The 24,582-nt window shown below is 41.1% G+C and overlaps 1 protein-coding gene across 1 annotated transcript; it reads right to left on the reverse strand.

The window, feature by feature from the left end:
• Positions 1 to 8,113: 8,113 nt before the first annotated feature.
• On the reverse strand, positions 8,114 to 24,259 carry CHMP5 (charged multivesicular body protein 5). The gene is made up of 8 exons (XM_039247086.1): positions 24,041 to 24,259; positions 23,172 to 23,276; positions 21,731 to 21,777; positions 19,008 to 19,101; positions 18,795 to 18,866; positions 13,860 to 13,968; positions 11,066 to 11,178; positions 8,114 to 8,817 (listed from the first exon to the last, which is right to left on the reverse strand). The coding sequence occupies exons 1-8, from the start codon at positions 24,107 to 24,109 to the stop codon at positions 8,767 to 8,769; spliced, it is 660 nt and encodes a 219-aa protein (XP_039103017.1). The 5' UTR covers positions 24,110 to 24,259; the 3' UTR covers positions 8,114 to 8,766.
• Between the last annotated feature and the right edge of the window lie 323 nt (positions 24,260 to 24,582).

Here is a 24,582-nt window from a genome sequence, read left to right on the forward strand (position 1 = left end):
CTCAACTTCCGCCGCCGCAAGACTATTCGCATCTGCGCGCCGGGTGGACAGCCACGGAGGTTGCGCTGCCTGAGTGAACTGTGCGGTACGTCCGTGACGTCAGACACAAGCGCCGGGCGCCGGCCTACTGGCCTGGGTGTAGGTAGCCGGGATCGCGCCGGGTGTGGGAGGGGGAAGAATTTGCGTAGTCATTGTTTTTCTTGTTGAGATTCGCGGTGCTCTCTTGCCACCATGCTCTGTTGCCCTGGCACCCAACCAACTTCACGTTGCCTGCTGGAGTTTACTCAGACGTCACCTTCTTACCTAGAGTAGTTCAGGTTTGGAGTTAAAAAAGCAAACCCTGCTAAGTAGTTGCAAGGGTATGTACGGGGAAATAGGTGCAAAACAAACGATAACAAGGCTAATATACAGAGAACTCTTACAAAGCAGAGAGCGATAAGCCAAAAAAAAGATAAACCATGTGTTAGAAATGGTAAAGGACTTGAACCGGCAGGTGACAATAAAACAAATACAGATGATACTGAACATGAGGGGGAAAGTTTGGAGGCGCTGATAATTTGTAAAGTGATAGCATTAAAAGTTTTTTAATGTTTATTTTTGATAGACGAGGCGGCCGGGGGGTGGGGGGGGCAGGGAGAGAGATAGAGAATTGAAGCCAAAAGGACAAGAAACGATTTTTAAATGTTATGTTAGAGAGGGAGTGCGCTAGCGGGGGAGAGGAACAGAGGGAAAGAGAGGGTCTTAACCAGTGTGGAGCTGACCCTGGGATCATGACCTTAGCTGAAATCAAGAGTGGGGCTCTAAACCCACTAAGCTATCCAGGAGCCCTATTCATGTGTTTTAATGCATACTTTCAGGCAGTGCTTTAAGTGCTGAAGGTAAATGGTGAAAAAGACAAACATGGTCCCCACCGTCATGAAGTGCATTGTCTAGAAGAGGAGTTTAGAAACGAAATAATTTATAAATTAATAATTTGTAAAATAATTTTAAATTATGTTAGCATTATGAAAGAAATAAGCATGGTAACAGTGATAGAGACTTAATGGGATCTGCTACAGAAAAGGTGGCCAGCCTTCTTTGAGTAGAAGGAAAGATAAGGAGCTAGTTAGCTATATGAAGATTCAGAGAGAAGGAATAGTATGTGCAAAGGCTATGAAGAAATGTTCAAGATGTTGAAGTATCTGCTGGAGAAGAGTAAGCAGGGAGAGTGGCACAGCATGAAATTGAAGAGTTAGGTAAGGAGATCACTCAGATCACCTGCAGGCCGTGATAATTGATTTTATTCCAAGCGCAGTAGGAAGTTATTGAAGGGTTCTAAGCAAAGAAGTGGGATCTACACTTAGATTTCTACACTTAGATTTCTCTTCCACCCAAGGAAAGAGTGAATTGTGGGGGGAGCAAGAATAGAAGTGGGCAGATCAGTTACATTTTTGTATTACACTAATGTAGAAGATGATGGTGGCCTTGGGCTACAGTGACAGCAAATGAGATGGAGAGGACAGATCTGAGGTATATTTGAAATATAACCAGTGTCCAGCTTCCAAACTTTTTCCATACCGACAGGTGTGACGTGATATCTTATTGTAGTTTTAACTTGGATTTCTGATTACTAGTGAGTCTAAACATATCTTAATGATCTTTTGAGTTTCTTCTTTTTCAACGTACATCCATTGCCCGTCTTTTTTTTTTTTTTGGAAAGATAGAGAATGCAAGTGGGGGAGGAGCAGAAAGAGAGGTACAGACTGAAGCAGGCTCCACACTGGCAGCAGCTAGCCTGAGTCAGGGCTCGAACTCACTAACCCGGAGCTCATGACCTGAGCTGAAGTTGGACATTTAACCAACTGAGCCACCCAGGCACCCCCACTGCCAATTTTTCTATTGGGGTTGCTCTATTTTTCTTGCTGGCGTTTCTTGTATATTATAGATATCAATTCCTTATCAGTTTTAGACATTTCCGTTGTTTTCTCTTCTATTAATTTTGTACTTTACTGAACACAAATCCTTAATTTTGACACATCAGCTCACCAAACAAACCATATTGTCACCTTTGGAAATTACATGATGTTTCAGTCTGGGTCCAGTTCAGAGAGGAATCACACAGTCATTTGAACAGAGAAGGTTTTATTTATTTAAAGACTTATCAACTCTGCCAGAAGATTGGAGTAATAAGGAACAGACTAATAAAGAAGTGAAGAGAACTCTAAAATAAATCCTGTGGCTTACTAGATGGCAAGCAAGCGGTGTGGGGCTACAATGGTAGAAGCTGCTAGAAATTTACCTTGTAGGATGCTAGGGAAAGTCAATCATGGGGAGGTGTCTCAGAAGAGGCACTCTACTACAAACCACCTGAGGCGATGCCAAGAGCAGTTTCTGGCTGTTGGCCATCATAAACTGAAAAGGCTAGGGGCTGAAGAAGCCCTGTAAGTTGCAGGAACCAAAACACTGGAGACGCTGCCTATAGCACAGAAGCCTAACTCAAACTCTAGAAACGGAAAAAAACCTTTTCCTCCTGCAGTGTCTCTCTGGTGCCCTCTACTGACAAATCTAATACCTGCCAGCTGATAAAGGATATATTTTTTTAATGTTTATTTTTTTAGAGAGCACAGCAGGGGGTGGGGGCAGAGAGAGGGGGACAGAGGATCCCAAGTGGGTTCTGAATTGAAAGCAGTGAGACTGATGTCAGGCTTAAACTCACGAACCACGAGATCATGACCTAAGCCAAAGTTGGATGCTCAACTGACTGAGCCATCTGGGCACCCCTTGGATAAATATTTATTTATTTTTTTAAATGTTCTTTTTTTTTTAATTTTTTTTTTTAATTTTTGAGAGTTAGAGAGAGACAGAGTGTGATTAGGGGTGGGGCAGAAGAGAGAGGGAGACACAGAATCGGAAGCAGGCTCCATCTTGACGTGGGGCTTGAGCTCATGAAACACGAGATCATGACCTGAGGTGAAATCAGATGCTTAACTGACTGAGCCACCCAGACGCCCCTGGATAAATATTTAAAAAGGTCCAAATCATTTCACAGAGCAGGCAAAAAGGATAAATTTGGAACTGAACGGCAATAATTCACAACTGGCATACTAGGGAAAATGTTCATTATTTTCAAAACTTGTAAATGAAGTAAATAAGCAAACAATTATCCTGCCTTCCTATACAAACTATTTCATACAACATACCAAAACGTATGACAATAAAAGCAGTACTCAGGTGGAAATTTATAGCTATCAGTACTTGCATTAAAAAAAAAGTCCAGAGGTGGGGCGCCTGGGTGGCTAAGTCTGTTAAGCATCTGACTTTGACTCAGGGCATGATCTCACAGTTCGTGGGTTCAAGCCCCACATCAGGCTCTGTGTGGACAGCTTAAAACCATGGAACCTGCTTCAGATTCTTTGTCTCCTCTCTCTCTCTGCTCCTCCCCTGTTCTCTCTCTCTCTCTCTCTCTCTCAAAAATAAACATTAAAAAGTGCATATCTTGTTAAAAGAAAAAAAAAAGTCCTGAGGCATCTGTGTGGCTCAGTTGGTTAAGTGAGTTTGTTTCCACTCAGGTCATGATCTCACGGTTCATGGGTTCAAGCCCCATGTAAGGAAGGCCTCCTTGGGATTCTCTATCTGCCCCTTTCCTGCTTGCTTGCTCTCTCTCTGAAAACATTAAAAAAAAAAAAGTCCAGACACTGGAATATTACTCCATATTAACAAGAAATGAGGTGTCAAGCCATGAATAACACATGGAGGAAACATAAATGCATATCACTAACTGACAGAAACCAATCTGAAAGGCTATATTCTGTATGATTGCAACTGTACGACATTTTGGAAAACACAAAACTGGGGACAGTTGCTAGGGCTTAGGGGACGGGAGAGAAGAACAGGCAGAAACAGAGAACTTTTAGGGCAGTGCAACTATTCTCTATGATACAAAAGTGGATACACTGTCAAAACCCATAGAATGTTCACCAAAAGTAAACTCTATGTAAACTATGGACCTTGAGTGATACTAATGTGTCAATGTAGGTTCATAGATTGTAACAAATATACCACTTTGGTACAGAATGTCAATAATCAGGGAGACTGTGCATGTGTGGGAATTCTCTGTACCTTCTCAATTCTGCTGTGAATCTAAAACTGTGCCAAAAAATAAAGTTTATTAATAAAAAAAGAGACAGATCTCAAATCACTAGCTTAATCTTCTACCTTAAGAAACTAGAAAAACAAGTAGAAGGAAACAAACTAAACCAAAACAAGTAGAAGGAAACAATAAAGGTTAGAGCAGAAAGAAAATAAAATAGGAAAATAAAAAAACCCACAACAAAGCGATTCACTAAACAAAATGAAAAAAATTGTCTTTTAACCAGACTGACAAGAAAAAAGAAAAAACTTAGAATTATTATAATTAGGAACCAAAGAGGGAACATTACTATCAACCTTAAAGAAATAAAAAGTGAGGTGCCTGGGTGGCTCAGTTGATTGAGCGTCCAACTTCGGCTCAAGTAATGATCTCACAGTTGGTGAGTTCGAGCCCCACATCAGGGTCTCTGGTGCCAGCACAGAGCCTGCTTCATACCCTCTTGTCTCCTCTCTCTCTCAAAAAAGAATAAACATTAAAAAAAAAATTCTCTCCTTCTCCGTCTGCTCCATCCCTACCCCCGCCCCCTGCCCCAAGAAAAAGAAAGAAAAAGAATTACAAGGGAATACTATGAACAGCTTTGTACTGTGCTCGCTTCGGCAGCACATATATTGAACAGCTTTGTACTACCAAATTAGATTACTTAGATGACATGGGAAAATTGCTAGAAGTATACAAACTACCAAAATGGACTCAAGAAAAATAGAAAAGCTGAATAGAACTATATAGCAAGTAGAGATTTAATTAGTTAAAAAAAAAAAAAAAAGCTTCCAACAAAACCCAGGCCCAGATGGCTTCATTGGTGAATTCTACCATACATTCAAAGAATTGACACCAATCCTTCACAAATTCTCCCCCAAAATAGAAGAGGAGCGAATACTTCCCAGCTTATTCTCTGGATGAAAACTCTGCCTGAGGGCAGTCATTGAGTATCTTCCCATTGCAGAAATCGATGGCAACAGCCCAGACTGTCCATGAAAACAGATTCAAACTGATTAGGCATCCTAGGGCAGTGGTTCTTAGCTCTGGCTACATATAACTACCTGGGGAACTTTTAAAAATCCAAGTGCCCACACCATATTCAGATTAATTATATTAAAATCTATGGGCTAGGAAAATATAAAAGGAAAGCTATGGGATACAGATAATACAGGTTGAAGTGCCAAACTTTTACGTTCTTATCAGATCATTCCAATCTCCTTCGCCCTTGCTAAACTCCTAGGGCTGATAGATTATAACCTAAGGAGACAACCAGCACTCAATTCAGCTTCTAATAGTTAACAGGTGAGATGATGAATACAGATGCTGACTGGGGCCAAGTACTGGTGGAGTGATCACCATAGGCTATGCTGTGCCTGGCACTTTGCCACACAATTCATCTTCTCCACTTTCTTTAAATTCACCAAGATTGACACAGACCAAGGCCTGGCTTTTGTTCTTTTCCCAGTACAGCAAGAATTAGCAGAATGATACAAGTATTAAGGAATCTCCAGGAAAAGGAGACTGTATGGTCAGAGGCAGGGAACCATGACTTTACGGTGGATGGGGGAGTGGGGGGGGTGGTGGAAGCAATTATTACAGCATTGAACATTGAAAAGTGGGACAAAGCAAAGAGAGAGGCTGCAGAGAAATTTCTGGGATTCTTATTGGCAAGTGACAGGAACACAACTCCAACTAGTTTAAGCAGAAAAAGGGGTTTATTGGCAGAATTCTCAGAGAGTTCATAGAATTAGAGGAAGAGTTGCAGAGACTTGGAGCACTCTGGGAATCTCAAGGATCAGAAGTCTGGCTCAGTGCCATAAGGATTCTTTCATTCAGTCTCTCATCTTGGGTCCCCTCCAGGCTCAATATCTCAAGCTTCCCATACTGACAAAGAATTTAGGGGTTGGGAGAAGAAAGCATTTCCCCTAGTTCCCATTTAATAAATCAAGGGAAGAACTTCAACAGTCACAGCCTGGTCTCTAATTGGTATTTCTGCAATAATCACACAGTTATAATTGGGGTGGCAGTTCTGTAAAAGAAAGAATGTTGTTCTGAAAGAACTAAGCCAAAAACCATTATAGAGAGGCAGGGACCAAGTCACAGGCAGCTTTGTATGCCTTGCTGGAGGTGTCAGGGAACCATGAAAGAGTTTAAGTAGTGACTAGGCCAGATTTGTATTTTAGAAAGATAAGTATAGCTATGATGAATGGACTCAAAGAAGCAAAACTGCATGAAGAGAAAGCAAGTCATTAATTCCAAAAGACTATAGGATGGATGTCTAGGTTAAGGAGAATTGAAAGAGAAAAGGAGAGGAGGGGTTGGATTTGAGAAACATGTAGAGTTAAAAGCAGGGTTTGATGATTAACTGAATGTGTAGGGTGAGGCAAAATGCAGGCATTAATGTAACTCAGGAGCTTTCTGGGTTTTTTTTTTTAATGTTTATTTTTGAGAGACAGCGCCAGTGGGGGAAGGGCAGAGAGAGAGAGGGAGACACAATCTGAAATACGCTCCAGGGTCTGAGCTGTTGGCATGGGGCCTGACGCGGGACTCAAACCCACAAACCGTGAGATCATGACCTGAGCCAAAGTCGGACACTTACCCAACTGAGCCACCCAGGTGCCCTAAGAGCTTTCTGTTTTCAATGATGGAGGATAATGGTTCCATTACCTGAGACAGGGAAAATAGGAGGAGGAGATTCAAGTCTCAGGGAAAGGTAATGGCTATCTTGGCCACTTGAATGTGACGTGTTTTGGGGCTTCTGGAACATCCAAATAATTGTTAGGCAAAAAGCTGGATATGAATAGGATTCTGAAACTCAGGGGCAAGATCTGGGATAGAAGTATAGCTTTAGTAGTTGTTAAAGCCTTAAGAATAGTTGAGCTCAGTAAATAAAAGTGATAAAAGAACACCAGCATTATAGCTAGTGTTTCAGAGAGATGAGGATTTCAGAAATGAGTCTTAGAGGGGTGCCTGGGTGGCTCAGTCAGTTAAATGTCTGACTTAGGCTCAGGTCACGATCTCACAGTTCATGGGTTCAAGCCCCGCATCGGGCTCTGTGCTGACAGCTAGCTCAGAGCCTGGAGCCTGCTTCAGATTCTGTGTCTCCCCTTCTCTCTGAACCTCCCCTGCTCACGCTGTCTCTCTCTCTCCCTCTCCCAGAAATAAATAAAACATTAAAAAAATAAAAAAAGAAACTATAATGGAAGAAATATTTAAAGAGCTGAGTGAGAAATTATAGAGAGGCCAAGGAAGCTTTCCAGAAGGTCATGATGACTAGTACAAAGGCTTCTTGAGAGGGTGAGATTAGTCTGCACAAATGAATCATTAAAGACCCTGCAATTGGGCAGGAGTTTGGACTCCTGGCACCTTCCAAGAAAAGAATGAAGCCTCTGTTTTTGTTGTTAATAATCCCTCATATAAGAATAGCAAGTTGTAAAGTATAGTTAACCCTTCAACAACATGGGGAATAGGGCTCAGTCGAAAATCTGCATGTAACTTTTAACTCCCCCAAAACTTAACTACTACTAATAGCCTACTGTTGACCAAAACCCTTACCAGTAACATAAACAATTAACTCATATTTTGTACATATATTATAAACTGTATTCTTACAATAAAGCTAGGAAAAAGAAAATTTTATTAAGAAAATAATAAAGAGAAAATACATTTATAATACTGTACTGCAAAAAATCCATGTAGAAGGGGATCGTGTTCAAACTTGTATTGTTTTAAGGGTCAACTGTACTCATGACCATTACCTCAATGATTCCTCACAAAAGCCTTGTGAAGTGGGCATGATTTTACTAATAAGGAAATAGAAGTTTAGTGAAGTGAGTAGGCTACGTAGTAGTTATTACACCATAGATGAGGGCCCAGGCCTGGATTCTTCTTTATTCCTTCCTCTGATGCTAGCAGTTAAGTTGGATTTTTAGGCTGAATCAACATTAAAATTATATTATTCCTGTATGAGAGGTTTTAGGCTGAAGTGATATTATTAAAATTATATCCTTTTGAAAAATATTTATTGAGTATAAATAAATGTCCTATACACATTAAATATCAAGAAATAGTCATTATTGATTACAAGTCAGGCTGTAATACTGAGGGAACCACAGAATCAAAATATCCAGTCACGATACAGTAGTGATAATTCCATTCCAATATCAGACATAGTAATGATTTACTCACAAGACACAATAAAACCCATCAAAAAGGCTATCACTTTAACCAACCTACAATACCACAATAGAAAATGGTTTTGGATCATAATATGAACGGTCCCAATAATCTCATCTTCATCTTATCAATTTATCATCAATTTGAGATTGTGAAGTTACACTATCTTAGAATGTAAAGATTCAATTTCCTTCGTTTTCTTTCAAATTATTATTAATAAATGAAAACAAGTCATACATAGCCACTGGTACTTTTAAGTACATTAGTCTTTCATAAGAAAAAAGACATAAAAATTTAGTATGAAGAAAGCATCCCCCAAACAATGAGTCTCTTAACGGAAAAAATAAAGGAGCAATGTAATTGACCTTTCCTTTGAAGAAAGGAAAGAAACATAAATCTGTTATGGTAAATTTGGAAAGAGGAATATTTCCTAGTCCCACAATATGTGTTTATTTTACACAATGTACTTGAATGATGCAAGTCTATGAAGCAGGGATCTGTGGCAATCCAAATTCATCCACCAGGACTCCATCCTGTGAAAAGAAAGCAATGTATAGTGCCACTGTTTTTCAATCGGTAAAACAAAACGATCACAAATATTTAGTAGTCAAAAATCATTTCCAAGTGTTTAATCAGTGAACACCAAAATCCCACTGAGAAGATTAGAAAGCATTTTCATGAAAGATAAAGGGGGAAGTGATAAGCCAAGAAAAGATTGGAAAAGCTCAAAAGAGGTGGTCCTTTGCAGGGTAAAGGAAGAGGGAAAGAGCAAGAGATGCTAAAGAGTAAACCTAGGAGGGGTCTGGGAGGAAAGGCTGAGGAGTCAGTCCTTGCCTCCAGATTCGCATTTTCACTCTGATTCCTAAAGTGGACCATTATCCTTTGTAGCTTCCCAATCCTTAAAGGAGCAGTGCCCTAGGACAGGGCACTTCCACATTATACTTTACTATAAACTTGGAAACAGTGATACTAGTATCAATTAAGAAACCATATCTCAATGGCATATTTAACTCAGGAATCTGTGACCTTCTAAAAGTAGAAATAACATAGATGCTGCAGGGTACTGAAAAGGTAACTTGCGGTAGATAGCATTGATAAAAATCATTTCAGGTAGGGGTGCCTGGGTGGCTCAATTTGTTTAGTGTCTGACTTCAGCTCAGGTCATGATCTCATGATTCATGAGTTCGAGCCCCACATCAGACTCACTGCTGTCAGTGTAGAGCCTGCTTTGGATCCTCTGTCTCCCCCTCTCTCTGCCTCTCCTTGCTTACACATGCACTGTCTCTAAAAAATAAATAAAACATTTAAAAAAATTATCTCAGGGGTGCCTGGATGGCTCAGTCGGTTAAATGTCTGACTCTTGGTTTCGGCTCAGGTCACGATCTCATATTTCATGAGTTTGAGCCCTACATTGGGCTCTGCTCTGACAGTGCGGAGCCTGCTTGGGATTCTCTTTTTTCCTCTCTCTCTGTCCTTACCCTGCATGCTCTGTCTCTCTCAAAATGAATAAATAAACTTAAAAAATTAAAAAAAAATAATTTTAGGTATGCTGAAAAAAGCAACCTATAAACCTGGAGCCTTGAAATGACCAGAGGCAGGGGTGGGGTGGAATGAGCAGTAGAAAAAGTTAGATTACCCTGGACTCAAGGAAGTAGAGAGGGGTACAGTAGGGGGAAGATACACATTCATAGAAATTACCTATAAGGGACCTGAGAAATGATCTACTCTCCACCTTTTGTCCCCCACATTTCACATGCAGGAAAAACTGATGAGATTCTGAGAGAAAACAAGGATTTCTAATTTGCTCCAAGTCATACAGTAAACAAAGGCAGAGGTGAAACTGGCTCTCACTCAAGGATTGTGCACATTCAATGTGTACACTCGGAGACAAACACCAAGGAGGTAAGGCAAACAGGAAAAATGGCAAGAGAAAAAAATGACACATTACACCAGGAACTAAGATGGAGTGAACAGGACTTCATAAGCAACAAAATTTTACCTGTTTAGAAAAATGAAAACCATGAGCTTCGGACAGGGCTTTCAGTTTGTGAAGTCCTTTTACATACAAGATCTAACTTGGTCTAACTTAGACAATTATGTGAAATAATTGTAATTACCTGAATTTTACAGATGCAAGGATCAGAAAAGTTCAAAACAGTTAAGTGATTTGCCAAGGTCTCATAGTGAGTTAGTGGCTGAGACTTAAACCCAGGTATCCTGATTCTTTACCTTGTTAATGAGAATCTTTCTACATCAAGTTTTATACTGAAATTATTACTCCCTATTTTAAAAAACCCACCTGGGGCACTCACTTTTGAATGTCCCCTCTCTGTAAAGAGAGCTTTCATTACTATTCTTCCTTTCTAATCTTAGACACTAATAAACTTTTGCCTGCTGCTCAAAAAGAAAGAAAGAAAAAAAAAAAGTCTACCCTACAATTAAGAAGTGTGTACAGAAGATATAATAACTTTCTTTCACACTGCTGCCCAGCATGGTTCATGCACGTGCTGGTAATGCTTTTCCAGGAAATACTGTCTGAAACCTATAAATGGCACCCAGTGCAAACTCACAAGGATAATTCCTGGGCCTCAGTGACACTATGTACACAGACTGTCCACGGTCCAATGCAAGAAAACTAGGTTTTCAAGGTGTCCCAAAACAAGGACTAGGATGGACTTTTTCTGTTTGAACTTAAGACTGCCTTGTAGATTCCCAAACTGGTGATCAAGCATAAAACCTTTCTCATTTTGCATAGCAAATATAAAGAGAAAAAGGTTTCACCTTATTCTTTGTGTCAGTGGGAACGCCTTCTGGAATTGCAGGTGCAGATGCTGCTTCATCCAAGTAAGAACTGTCTTCGTCAGCCAGAAGCTCATCACCCAGTGCATCCAACTCTGAGATTGAAACAGTTGACATTTCAAAAACGTTATGGAAGAAAATTGGCAGCTAATGTTAAGAAAGTTAGCCAAATTATTATGAGACATAAATTCCAAAACAAAGGGAAAAGGGTTTTTAAAAATTTTTTATTTTTGACAGAATGCAAGCAGGGGAGGGGAAGAGAGAGAGGGACAGAAGATCTGACACACGCTGTGGGCTGACAGCAGTGAGCCAGATGCGGGGCTCAAACTCACAAACCCTGAGATCATGACCTGAACTGAAGTTGGACATTTAACCAACTGAGCCACCCAGGTGCCTGGGGAAAGGATGATTAATATCTATTTTCAAAATAAAAGATCACCATCTTAAGACATTTTCAAGGGAACGGATGTGGTAAAATCTATGAAAAACACAAATCAAAGTAAAACAACCATTCCCCACAAGTTTACAAGGCCCTAGTCTTCATGAGAGTCTATATATAGCTATCAGTTGGCCAATTCAAATTAGAAAATCTGGACAATAACAAATGTAAAAGAATTTTCTTTCAGTTATTGATGAACTTGAGAGAAGGCAGTGAAAGGAGGCATGAAATTGTTGAATACTGAGTGACCATCACATGAAATCAAGCTTTAAAAATAAGTCTATGGTAAAGTGAGTTGGAAGTGACCAGAAAGAATGACAAAAGCAGATAGAGACACAGCAGGGGAAACTCAGGATGGGAAATAAAATAAATGAATGTGAAAATAAAAGGTTCTAGGCAAAAACAGAATGGGGGATAACGGGGAAGGGCTGAGGGGAAGGGAGGGGGGAGAAAGAAAGGAGGAGAAAGGAGAAGAAGGAGTATAAGAAAGAGGAGGAGGAGGAAAACTGAGACAGGAATCATGTGACAGAAAATCCAGTGTGAGGTGGTTCTGCCATCTACTTAGTTACTCATGCTAGACACTGACAGACATTTTTTTTTTTTAATGTTTGATTTATTTTGAGAAAGAGAGAACAAGTGGGGGAGAGGCAAGAGAAGGAGAGACAGAATCTCAAGCAGGTTCCGCACCATCAGTGCGGGGACTGATGCAGGGCTCGAACTCACAAACTGCAAGATCATGACCTAATTCAAGATCGAGAGTTGGACGCTTAATTGACTACACCACCCAGGTGCCCCCGACAGACATTCTTGACCTCCCCTCCTTCCACATCCACTTTTCTGTTTCTGCTACTACCACCTTAGTCTCAGTTGCTATCATCTTTTCTTTAATTTTTGTTTATTTTTTAAATTCCAGTATAATTAACACACAGTGTTATATTGTTTCAGATGTACAATACAGTGATTTAACAATTTTGTACATTACTCAGTGCTCATCATGGTACGTGTACTCTTAACCCCATCACCAATTTCTCCTGTCCCCCACCTACCTCTCCTCAAGCAGCTTGTTCTCTACAGTTTCTAGTCTGTTACTGTTTTTTTAATTTTGTTTCTTAAAGTCCACATGTTAAGTGAAATCACATGGTATTTCTTTCTCTGTTTCACTTAGTATCATACCCTGTAGATCCAACCATGTTGTTGCAAATGGCAAGATTTCATTCTTTTTTATGGCTGAATAATATTCGTGTGTGTGTATGGGGCGCCTGGGTGGCTTAGTCGGTTAAGCGTCCGACTTTTACTTAGGTCATGATCTCGCGGTTCGTGGGTTCGAGCCCCACGTCGGGCTCTGTGCTGACTGCCGGCTCAGAGCCTGGAGCCTGTTTCAATCTGTGACTCCCTCTCTCTCTGACCCTCCCCTGCTCACACTGTTTCTCTCTCTCTCCTAGAAATAAAACATTAAAAAAAAAAAAAATTAAAAAAAAAAATATTCGTGTGTGTGTGTGTATGCATGCACACACATGCGTATGTATATATCCACATCTTCTTTATCCATTCATCTATGGATGGACACTTGGGTTGCTTCCATATCTTGGCTATTAAAAACAGTGGTGCAATAAACATAGGGGTGCATGTACTTTTTTTCAAATTAGTGTTTTTATTTTCTTTGGGTAAAGGCTCCTCTCCTTGAGGCCATGCAACAACCCCTCCCATATTTTCCTATTAACTTCTACTCATCCTTCAGGACCCATGTCTGTCCCTACTCCCAAATAAGACAGATTGCCCAGCTATGTGCTCCACAGTACCCCACGCTTCTCCTTCCCAACAGTTTGTGTGCTCTTGTAATTAATTACTTGAAACAAATAGTGTCTTACTCCTGGTGACAGAAGCTTCATAAATACAGGGACCATATTTGCCTTCTTCAATGTTGGATTCCTAGCACCTAACACAGTACCTTGCTTATGGCAGATGCACACGAAGTATTTGCCAGTGACTGTTTCTTGATCCGCTTTGTTGTTCTGAGGGAGAGGGCTCCCAAAAATAGGAAGAGCAAAATCAAAAGGAAAATGGTGGGAAAAGGCAGTGCTTAGATACCAGGCACCAGGTGAGCAGACACCTTTGCCTAGACTTTCCTCCAGAGTTTATCTGTCCCAGAGTTGGTAGTGGAGCATGCAAATCTGACACGCCAGCTTCACAAGCTCTTTGCCCAGAGGCTGTACATAAACTAACACTCACAGAACCCTCACTAGAATTGTCTCTAGCATTTGGAAGAAGATCCCAGGTAGTTACTCCTTTCAGACTCTAAGACTTTTTTTCTCCTCAATTGCTTTTCTCATAACATACCTGCTTCCAGGTCATCTTCGTCTAATTCTGGGGTGCCATAACTGCGGCTCAGTGCTTCTTGGATTTCACTGGCATCTTCCATCATATCTTCTAGCTGGTCTTGTAAATCCTTGTAGAAATGTTATGACAGTTTTCATTACTTTTTTACTATTTTCCTCTAACCCCCACCCCACTCTCTCCTCTGAATTTCAGAAGTGATTTTGAAAAAGATAATTACATAAAATGACAACCACATACCAGTTTTCAACAGTTGTTAGTTCCCTTCCCTTAACCCAGTCCTTGCCTAGTGACTGTTTTTAGTCAACACATGACCAGGTGCTCCTCTAAAGGACAAGTCTGAATAATTTCTGAATGCCCCTTCCAATTAAAAGTATGAGAGAGCTTAAGGAAGTATTTAAAAATCACAAAACTGAAGATTCTCATAATAATAACTGTGAATGCCAATGACCCACATAATCCTCCTTTTTGGTGGCAAAATGTGAACTCAAAATTAAGGAAGAATGGGGGCGCCTAGGTAGCTCAGTCAGTTGAGCTTCCAACTTCGGCTCAGGTCATGATCTCGCAGTTTGTGGGTTTGAGCCCTGCATCAAGCTCTGTGCTGACAGCTCAGAGCCTGGAGCCTGCTTCAGATTCTGTGTCTCCCTCTTTCTCTGTCCCTCCCTTGCTCACACTCTATCTCTCTCTTTCTCTTTCCCAAAAATAAACATTAAAAAAACATTTTAAAGCAAAATTAAGGAAGAATTAAATTGGGGCACCTGGCTGGCTCAGTCTGAAGAGTGTGCAACTCTTGATCTTGGGGTCATGGGCTTGAGCCCCAATGCTAGCTAGGTATAGAGATAACGATAACAACAACAGCAACAACAATAACAACCTTAAAAAAAAAATTAAATTGGTGATCTTGCAGTTGAATTTAAGGTGCTTCATGGAAATCTAAAGTCCTACTGCAAGAATAGATGCCCATTAGTCTCTGTCATTACAGAAAGTTTACCTAAAACATTAAATTCAGCATCTACACTATCAACATTTTTCTAGTTTATGGAGAAAAGGAAATAATAGAGACAAGCGAATTAATCTTAAATCAGCCAAAGACTGACTGCTGCGTAGGGAAAAAAGACAACAGTGGAAACAATTGGGTGGTACAAAAAGTTGTACTGAGCTGACCCTGGATGGAGAAAAAGAAATGTTATCAGGATAGGCTTGATATCCGAGACCAGGCTGGTGAAAATAACTGACTGAGAGTGTAAGTCATCTGTGAATGATCTGTGATTAACTAGAAGACTACAAGGCCAGAAATAATGTAAAAAGCAATCTGAAAAGTGCTACAGCATAATAAAGGGCAGCTAATATAATGGCTAGGAGCACAGACTGGAGCTCAAATCTTGCCTTACTCAATGAGAAATAAAGTCTCTAAGCCTTAACTTCCTTGTCCAGAAAATAAGATTATTAATAGACATACCTCAAAGGATTTATTGCAGTAATACATGTGAAACACTAAGCACTTAATACTACATATCTTCCATTGTGTTAAGGATATGCAGGGCAACAATATGCTCATCATATGCTGAAAATTCCAGAGAAGGCAGAGAGTAGCGTTGATAATACAGAAAGTCCAAATTGGCACCATTTATCCTTCAGAATGTTTAAAGCAATGCAAAACATTTGAGGTTTAATGTTTTTTAATTTTTATTATTAAGACAGAGAGAAACAGAGCATGAGTGGGGGAGGGGCAGAAAAAGAGGGAGACACAGAATCTGAAGCAGGCTCCAGGCTCTGAGCTGTCAGCATAGAACCCGAAGCGGGACTCAAACTCACGAACCGTGAGATCATGATCTGAGCCAAAGTTGGACGCTTAACTGACTGAGGCACATAGGTGCCCCACAAAACATTTGAAAAACTCCTCCTGGTCCACAAATTAGAGGTTTGTTTTTCCATTTAAAGGTGAGGGAACAGGGGCGCCCGTGTGCCTCAGTAGGTTCGGTGTCTGACTCCAGCTCAGTTCACTGTGTGGGTTCGAGCCTCTGTGCTTACAGCTCAGAGCCTGGAGCCTGCTTCAGATTCTGTGTCTCCCTCTCTCTCTGCCCCTCCTCTGTTTGTGCTCTCTCTCTCTCAAGAATAAACATTAAAAAAAAATTAAAAAAAAAAAAAAAAAAGGTGAGGAAGACAGAAGTAAAATGAAAAACACTTTTTCTTTTTTTTTTTTTTTTAAAGTAGGCTTCACACCCAGTGTGGAGCCCAATATGGGGCTCAAACTCATGACCATGAGATCAAGACCTCAGCTAAGATGAAGAGTCGTACACGTAACTGACTGAGCCACCCAGACACCCCCCAAAAAACTTTTTTTTTTTTTTAACTTGAGAGAGAAGGAGGCAGGGAGAAAGGATGAGAGAGAGAGAGAGAGAGAGAACACAACCAGGGGAAAGTGGTAGAGGGAGAGAGAGAGGGAATTTTAAGCAGCCTCCATGCTCAACATGGAGCCTGACACAGGACTTGAACCCATGCCTCTGGGATCATGACCTAAGCCAAAATTAAGAGCTGGACGCTCATCTGACTGAACCACCCAAATGGCCCGAAAAACACTTTTTTAAAAAAGAAAACCCTATGCTTTTATGTATTTTTAAGTGCCAAGATACCATGTTGCACACATGTAATATTCTGTTGTACAGAGAAGTGCTAGCTGAAACTAAAATAAAAAGAGAGTGAAAGCACAGAGTAAGTAATTAGGTAAAGCTCTGCCATGCTATCACGTATTAAGACAAGTCTCCCCAAATCACTTATGAATAGGATTCCTGGCAATAGACTTTATGAAAGACACACACAAATCAGCACACAAAAAATCAACAAGTTTAATATCAGATAAACAACACAAAAGTAATATAAACAAATACAAGCACTAGATTTGATGTGCAGAAACTGAAAAATAGGAACACTAAAAACAAAGGAACACACAAACACACAGGCAAAATACAAAAGAATGAGAGTTAACAAACAGAATGTTTTATAAAGTATTTTAGGAAAACAAATGAAATTTAAAATATATAGTCCAGTCAGAGACAGACACAGACAGATATAGACACCAAAAGGGAAAGAAAGGAGCTCTCTACCTCCCATGTGGGCAAATCTACTAAGAGACAGGAAAAGGATAATTAGATAGGGAACCAGACAGATAACTACAGGTAAAAGATGGAGAGACAGAACAAAACAAAACAAAACAACAGAAAAATTATAGTTTCTGTTTTGTTTATTGTAAAGAACTCTAATTAAAACAAAGGAAACAGGGACGCCTGGGTGGCTCAGTTGGTTAAGCGTCTGACTTCAGCTCAGGTCATGATCTCATGGTTTGTGGGTTCGAGCTCTGCATCAGGCTCTGTGTTGACAGTTAGTTCAGAGCCTGGAGTCTGCTTCAGATTCTGTGTCTCCCTCTCTCTCTGACCCTCCCCTGCTCATGCTGTCTCTATCTCTCTCTCAAAAATAAATAAAATATTTTTTAAAAAATTAAAAAATAAATAAATAAAACAAAGGAAACAGAAAATAAAATTCAGTTTCATTATATTACCAAATAGCATTATACGAATAAGACAAACATACGTGGAACATTTTTTTCAGTAAATATCCTGGAAGATGTCACTGTAAGCAGTGTTAACTCTGTAACCAGAGACTGGTGGAGGACTAGAAGAAAGCCACAGGCAGTGTAATGAGAGGTGCTTGAAAAAAGGAGGAATATCATTTGTACTGAGGATCAGCACTCTCAGAGAATACCTCTTCAGATGTAGTAAGATGCTAGGAAGATCATAAGTATTCAACCAACAAATATTGCTTAAATCGGGCAACTGCTTTAGCTCCTTTAATAGTCTCTTGTTCATTTGCTCATCAATCAGAAACTTTCTGAGCACCAACTATGGCCAGGCATTGTTCAAGGCATGGGATGTAACTGAACAAAACCAAGTCCCTGCCCCTCATACAAAGAGACATTCTACTCAAGGATAGAAGTGAAGACCACATTGTACTTGCAGAAAGCCTCTTTCCTCTGGCCACTCACCACTCACTCCCTCTGCTATCCCTGCTCACCATCTGGGCTGTTCACCTGACAGAAGTAAGAGGAGCCAAGTGCTTAGGGCTCACCTCCCAGCCAAAGCACAATCTCAAAAGACGTGTTAATTTTAAAAGCCTAATGACATTATTATTAAAAATCTAAAGAGAATTGGGGCGCCTGGGTGGCTTAGTCGGTTAAGCGTCCGACTTTCGCTTAGGTCATGATCTCATGGTTCGTGGGTTCGAGCCCCGCGTCGGGCTCTGTGCTGACTGCCAGCTCAGAGCCTGGAGCCTGTTTCAGTCTGTGACTCCCTCTCTCTCTGACCCTCCCCTGCTCACGCTGTCTCTCTCTCTCTCTCTCTCTCCTAGAAATAAATTTAAAAAAACATTAAAAAAAAAAAAAATCTAAAGAGAATTACTAGCAAAGGGAATCAGCTAACACACACCAAAAAGTGTGGTAAGCACCAGACTTATTTAGCCTCATTTATACTTGTGACCATCCTGGGAGATGGGTAGCAATATCACTACTTTACAACTGTAGAAACAGACTCAAAATCATTCAGTGAGTCAGAAGTAACAGGAAACTGGGGGGGGGGGTTCACTGAGTGCCTATTATATTCCAGGAATCATGTATGTAGACAGACCAGCTCATTGATTTCATCCTCATAATAACCATATGTGGCATTAGGATCCTGGCGTTAACAAGGAAATGAAGACATTTGGTACCCTACCTCAACGTTACTCTATTAGTAAATGGCAAGCCCAAGATTCAGTCTGTCTTCTGTGTTCTTCCCATCACATTCACATTCATTTAGATCTTTTCCAAAGCTAGTATACTACATTTTTACAGAAACTAGGATACTAGTATATTGTGTGTGTGTGTGTGTGTATATATATATATCTCACCTCAATCTGGTCAATTTTCACTTGCTTGTATGCTTTCTTCATTTCCTTTACTCCCAGTTTCATAGCATCAACCTAAAAAAAGGTTAAGAGAGAATACAATGGTTTAAGAAGCCATGTTAGTGAAACGGTCTTTTAAATACTATGGGAAAAGAACACAACAGTAAAAAAAAAAAAAAAAAAAAAAAATCACAGGAAAAGGTCCTATGGAAGTACCGTGGTCTTGGTGTCCTTCAAAGACTGGATGGTGTAATTGGCTTGTTCCATGTTAAATGACTGTTGGGCAAGATTGTCCCGCTGCTGCTCATACCTTTTCAGAATCAATTAAGAATGGTAAATGTGAGCCATAAAGAAATCCTCAGGAACAAAGTATCTATAACACTAAATAAGAATTTCTTTTAAAAAACTTCAGGGGCATCTGGGTGGCTCAGTTTAGTGTCCGACTCTTGGTTTCAGCTCAGGTCATGATCCCATGATCATAGGATTGAGTCTCATGTCAGGCTCTGTGCTGGCTGCACAGAGCTTGCTTTGGATTCTCTCCCTCTTTCTCTCTGCCTTTCCTCCACTCATGCTCTGTGTTTCTCTCTAAGTAAATAAATAAACTTTAAAAAAATTATAAAAAATTAAATACACAGAGAAATTGGCAAAAACCATTTAATCACTCTAACTCAAGTATCATGATGTATGCCTCCAGTCTTTTGTCTTTGTATCTTAGTTATAAGACTAATTTTCCACTTAATACCTTTGCTGTTTTCTATGTTACTATATAGTCTTTAATGTGTCATTATGACATTTCAAATGATTTCTTATTATAAATTCCCAGAAGAACCTTGGGGTAAAAGGGAAGACTATTTTTTTTTTAATAAATATATATATATTTTTTATTTTATTTCTAGGAGAGAGAGAGAGAGACAGACTGAGCAGGGGAGGGTCAGAGAGAGAGGGAGACACAGACTCTAAAATAGGCTCCAGGCTCTGAGCTGTCAGTCAGCACAGAGCCCGAGGCGGGGCTCGAACCCACAAACCGCGAGATCACGACCTAAGCGAAAGTCGGATGCTTAACCGACTAAGCAACCCAGGCGCCCGAAGGGAAGATTATTTTTAAGGCTCTGCGTACATATAACTAAACTGTTTTTCTAGTAGACTGAACTCCTTGAGGATGGGTTATTGTATTTTATTAATCTTGTATCCATAATTAGGTAATCCACCTGGCCTGATATAATGCCTGGTGCTCAAAATATGTTTTAAAAAACCCTTTTTTGGGGCGCCTGGGTGGCTTAGTCGGTTAAGCGTCCAACTTTCGCTTAGGTCACGATCTCGCGGTTCGTGGATTTGAGCCCCGCGTCGGGCTCTGTGCTGACAGACAGCTCAGAGCCTGGAGCCTGTTTCAGTCTGTGACTCCCTCTCTCTCTGACCCTCCCCTGCTCACACTGTCTCTCTCTCTCTCTCCTAGAAATAAAAAAAAATAAATTAAAAAAAAAACATTAAAAAAATAAAAAACCCTTTTTTAATGTTTATTTATTTTTGAGAGAAAGAGAGACAGAGACAGAGCATGAGTGGGGGAGGGGCAGAGAGAGGGGGACACAGATCTGAAGCAGGCTCCAGGATCTGAGCTGTCAGCACAAAACCTGATGCTGGGCTCGAACCCACAAACCATGAGATCAGACGCTTAAACAACTGAGCTGCCGAGATGCCCCCTTTTTTTTTTTAAATGAAGTTTTACATCAAAGTAAAATACTACTTCAAAGACTTATGTCATTATGGTCTTTATACAATATCGGGAAACCATCTATCTATCCAACCAGCAGAAAATTGGTCAATTCATGGTGCGGGCAAATGATGGTAGAATATCACCACTCCGTTAAAAAGTATAGCATTTTCAGAGAACATTTAAAAGGAGAGAAATGCTCAGGATGTAACGTGAAGTGGAGAAGGACAACCTATATATACACAATACATTTTTTCTTCTAAAAAGCGATATGCACATATACCATGCATGCACAAGCAGAGAAAAGAAACTCTAAGAAATTAGCATTCTAAAAATGGTTAATTCTGGTAGTAGGAATCTAGGTAAGTGTTCTTTTTTTCTGTTCACGTTTATGAATTTTCTAAGCATCTATAATGAATATTATTACTTAAATACTGCAGGTTACCTACTAGGAAGGAAATAGTTTTTACCAAACTCTCACCAAGTTAGGCATTATAATTTTTTTCCAATTTTGTCTAATCTAAAAGGACGAAGGTGTTATCTGATAAAAAGACACTTTAAAAATAAAAACAGAGATATCAACAACCTTTCTGGTTCCTTATTAGCTAAATACATCTGACCCCTGCAGCCCTGCAGAAGGTCAGGGTCAGCTGGACAGCCCACAAGGGTAAGCATCAAAGATGCTATCTGGCTTCTGCTCAAATACAGAGACACAGTCACCTAAAATAATTCAGGATCCTTAAGTCTATTCTAGTGGGAGGGAACAAGTATTCAGGATTCTCAATTTTATAACCAAAAAAGAAATAAAAAGGCATACTCTAATTAAATAAATAATGGGAGAACCCTATAGATCTGGGCAGTCCAATACAGAAGCCACTTAGCCACGTATGGCTACCTAAATTGTTAAAATTAAATAAAATGAAAACTTCCCATTCCTTGGTCACAGTAGCCACATTTCAAACACTCAACAGCCACATGCAGCTAAGAGCTACTGTACCGAACAGCACATATATAGAACATCTCTTGTAGCAAAAAGTTCTGTCTGCATGGACAGTGCTGCAACAGATACTGAACATGCAGGGGGAGAAAAGCCCAGATTACTGGATACGTAAATGAAATTTGTAACTGAATCAAGAATGTTTATAAAATAGTATGAAAAACTGAAGACTAAAAGACCATTCCCCTTTTAGTTAAACCTGCTGGAGGAAAGGAGGTTACACTTATAACTTACATCCGCTTTTGCTTTAAAACCCTCAAGGCTTTCTGTTTGACCATATTCTGGGGAGAAAAACAGATTTTAATGAAAAGAAGTAGAAAACATACAGTAAAATCTCCCATATCCTCAGACTTACATACTTACTCTCTTCTTCAAAGTTGCAGACATGGTGGCTCCTGGACTCTTCCTCACCTCCCAAGCAGTCTTTAAGCCTCAGTTTGTCTGTCTTTGCATCCCACATCTCAGGGTACTGAACTATATTCCCTTTTCCTAGTGCATATTATCTCCATGGCCACCCCCAATAGTGCCTGTTTTGTATATCCAGTTGCCTTGTGGAGATTCCCAACTTGGACATCCTGCTATCCATTCAAACTCAACATGCCCAAACTCCTCAACCTGTTCTCACCTTGGAAATTACTAACAATGGTCCCACCAATCCCTTACTTCTCTAGAATAAGAAGCTTTAAATCAACCTTACCTTTCTTCTCTCTGTTGTCTCTACATGCAGTCATCTTGTTACTGATTTTCAGAACTCACTTTCAAATTGATTACTCCCTGTCATTCTCATGACTGCCACCATGGTTTAGGCTTTCATCTCAAGTCCAGATGTGCTTTCCTGCCTCTGGTCACTCTTCATTCCATGCCATCCAACTAAGACGGCTGAGAAAAGCCTCTTGTCACTTCCCTTTCTATACTGTTCCATAAATCTTTTTATTTGTCTCCTCCAATGAAGAAGGAAAAGCAGATATTATGTCACAAATAATGTTTCTATGTACCAGACACACTGTTATGTAGGTCACATGAATTACCTCATTTAATAATCATGCTATAAAGTAGATATTATCCCCATTTTATAGATAGGGAAACTGAGGTTCAGGGACGCTAAATAACTTATCCTAGGTCAAATAGTTAATAAGTTACAGAAACGGGAAAAAAAGTAGATAGTTCTATATCCACAGTCCATGCACTTAAATATAGTAATTTATGTTTCTACCAATAGTAGAGGAAAATAGATATTAAGTGACTTTATGATGGTCACGGCTAGACAGAACACTGGTCTCCAGATGCCTTGAGTTCAGTACTTTTTCCCAGCATGGCATTCCTCAACCAGTCTATTATATACACCTAACCTGACCAGCATGGCAACTCACTGTTCTGAGCACGTCCCAGCTCTACTCTCCAGACTGCCACCTTCTCAGTAGAACATGTTAATTCTCATGTATGTGATTCTGGACATGTGGTCAGCATCTTCTCTCCACCAGGCTAAACCCCAGCCCTCCTCTCCTATCCGGCTGCAAACTCCCCTCCCTGAAGGATACAATGTCACATATTTTCTCCTTACCAGAGTGTTAGTCTCTCTTCTGTATCCCTCACCAGCCCCTACTACTGGGCCCTATTTCCACAGGTGCTCAAATTAGGCTGTCACAGTGCCTTCTGTACCTGCCATCACCCTTACCTTGGCAGGACCCTCTCTCATCTTCTTGATCTGATCCTTATACTTCACTAGCTCAGCATCCAGTCGAGAAATCTTCTTGTCAATAGATTCTGCCCTGCTGTCCACCTTAAGGAAACAGTGGTAGTTATCACAATATACTTACATGAGAAGAAGCAGGAGAGGAAGGAAGGGTGGGAAACAGTGGTTCTGAACCAGGGGGACATTCCCAGTCAGAAACACTGGGGAGCTTTATAAACTATATTCCACCCCTCAGCTTCTCATAGTCCAGGGCCCCTTTCAAGTGTGTTTAAGTAGAAAAATATTTGAGACTCACTGGGTTGAGTTGACATTCCCCTATAACTGGAGACTAGTCAGGCTGGGAACTCAACCAGAAGATGTGTGAAATAGTCTAGTGCTGAGAGCTAATGCTATTCGCTTAGATAAAGGGTGGTGGCTTAATGTGAGAGGCCAGAGTTCTGAACTTGTTGTTATGAAGATCATACGGGGTACGGATATGTGGACCTAGGATATCACGCTGAGGGTCCTGACGTGGGAGAGGGATGAAGGATAAAAGAGGGGTAAAGGTTAGGACTGAAGTGGGAAGGATGCGGGCCTACGGCTGGTTGGGGTAGGAAGAAAAGGAAAGAGCAAGTAAACACGGCAATGGGCCTCAGAAAGGGTTGGGTGCAAATAGGGCGAGACACTGATGGCTTAGGGGTCCCTGGTTTGTGACGTCAGGAATGACCTGGGTAACAGGAATGAAGGTGTGGTGGTGAGGGCCGAGGTGTCCGGGACCAGGAATGGAATGGAGTAGGAGCCGGGAGCCGAGGGTGGGCGGGGTCGGGAAAGTCAGAATCCCTCAGTCTATTTATGCGTGGTCGAGTGCCCACCGTGCCAATGCAGTCAGTCAGGCTGGGCGGCGGAGCCTTGGGTTTCGCTTTTCCGAAGAATCGGTTCATCTTGGGCAGCCGCGAAGAAAACCCAAACACTGGAGGAAAACTAGAGACGGAAGCGGAATCACCTCTGCCTCCCCCTTGACTTCCGGCCCCTCCTTGCGCAAGCGCAATGTGCCTATTGGAGTTTCCTCATCCTATTTCCGGATTTTCAGCTCGGCCTTCCGGGGAAGGAGAGCTCGGGAAGGTTGGAGGGGGCAGAGAGTCAGCAGGGGCGTGGCCTCCTTGAAGGGCGTGGGGCGGGGCCTCGGCTGAGGGGGTGGGGCCTCGGCTGCTCTGGTAGAATTCAGCCGGGCCTGCTCCGAGGGGCGGGGCCGGTAGGCCGGCGGGGCCCGGGAGGGTGGGGCCGGCCGGGCCGGGGCGGGGCAGGGAAGCCGCCAGGCTGGGGTTCTAGGCGCGACTCAGCTCCCACCGCTGGGTGGTCAACTAGCGCGGGTCTGGCGGAGCGCGGTGGCGCGCGGAGATCGCGAGGCGACCGG

This window comes from Hyaena hyaena, unplaced genomic scaffold, assembly GCF_003009895.1.
Source record: "Hyaena hyaena isolate Hyena2069 unplaced genomic scaffold, ASM300989v1 scaffold_289, whole genome shotgun sequence".
Taxonomy (NCBI): domain Eukaryota; kingdom Metazoa; phylum Chordata; class Mammalia; order Carnivora; family Hyaenidae; genus Hyaena; species Hyaena hyaena.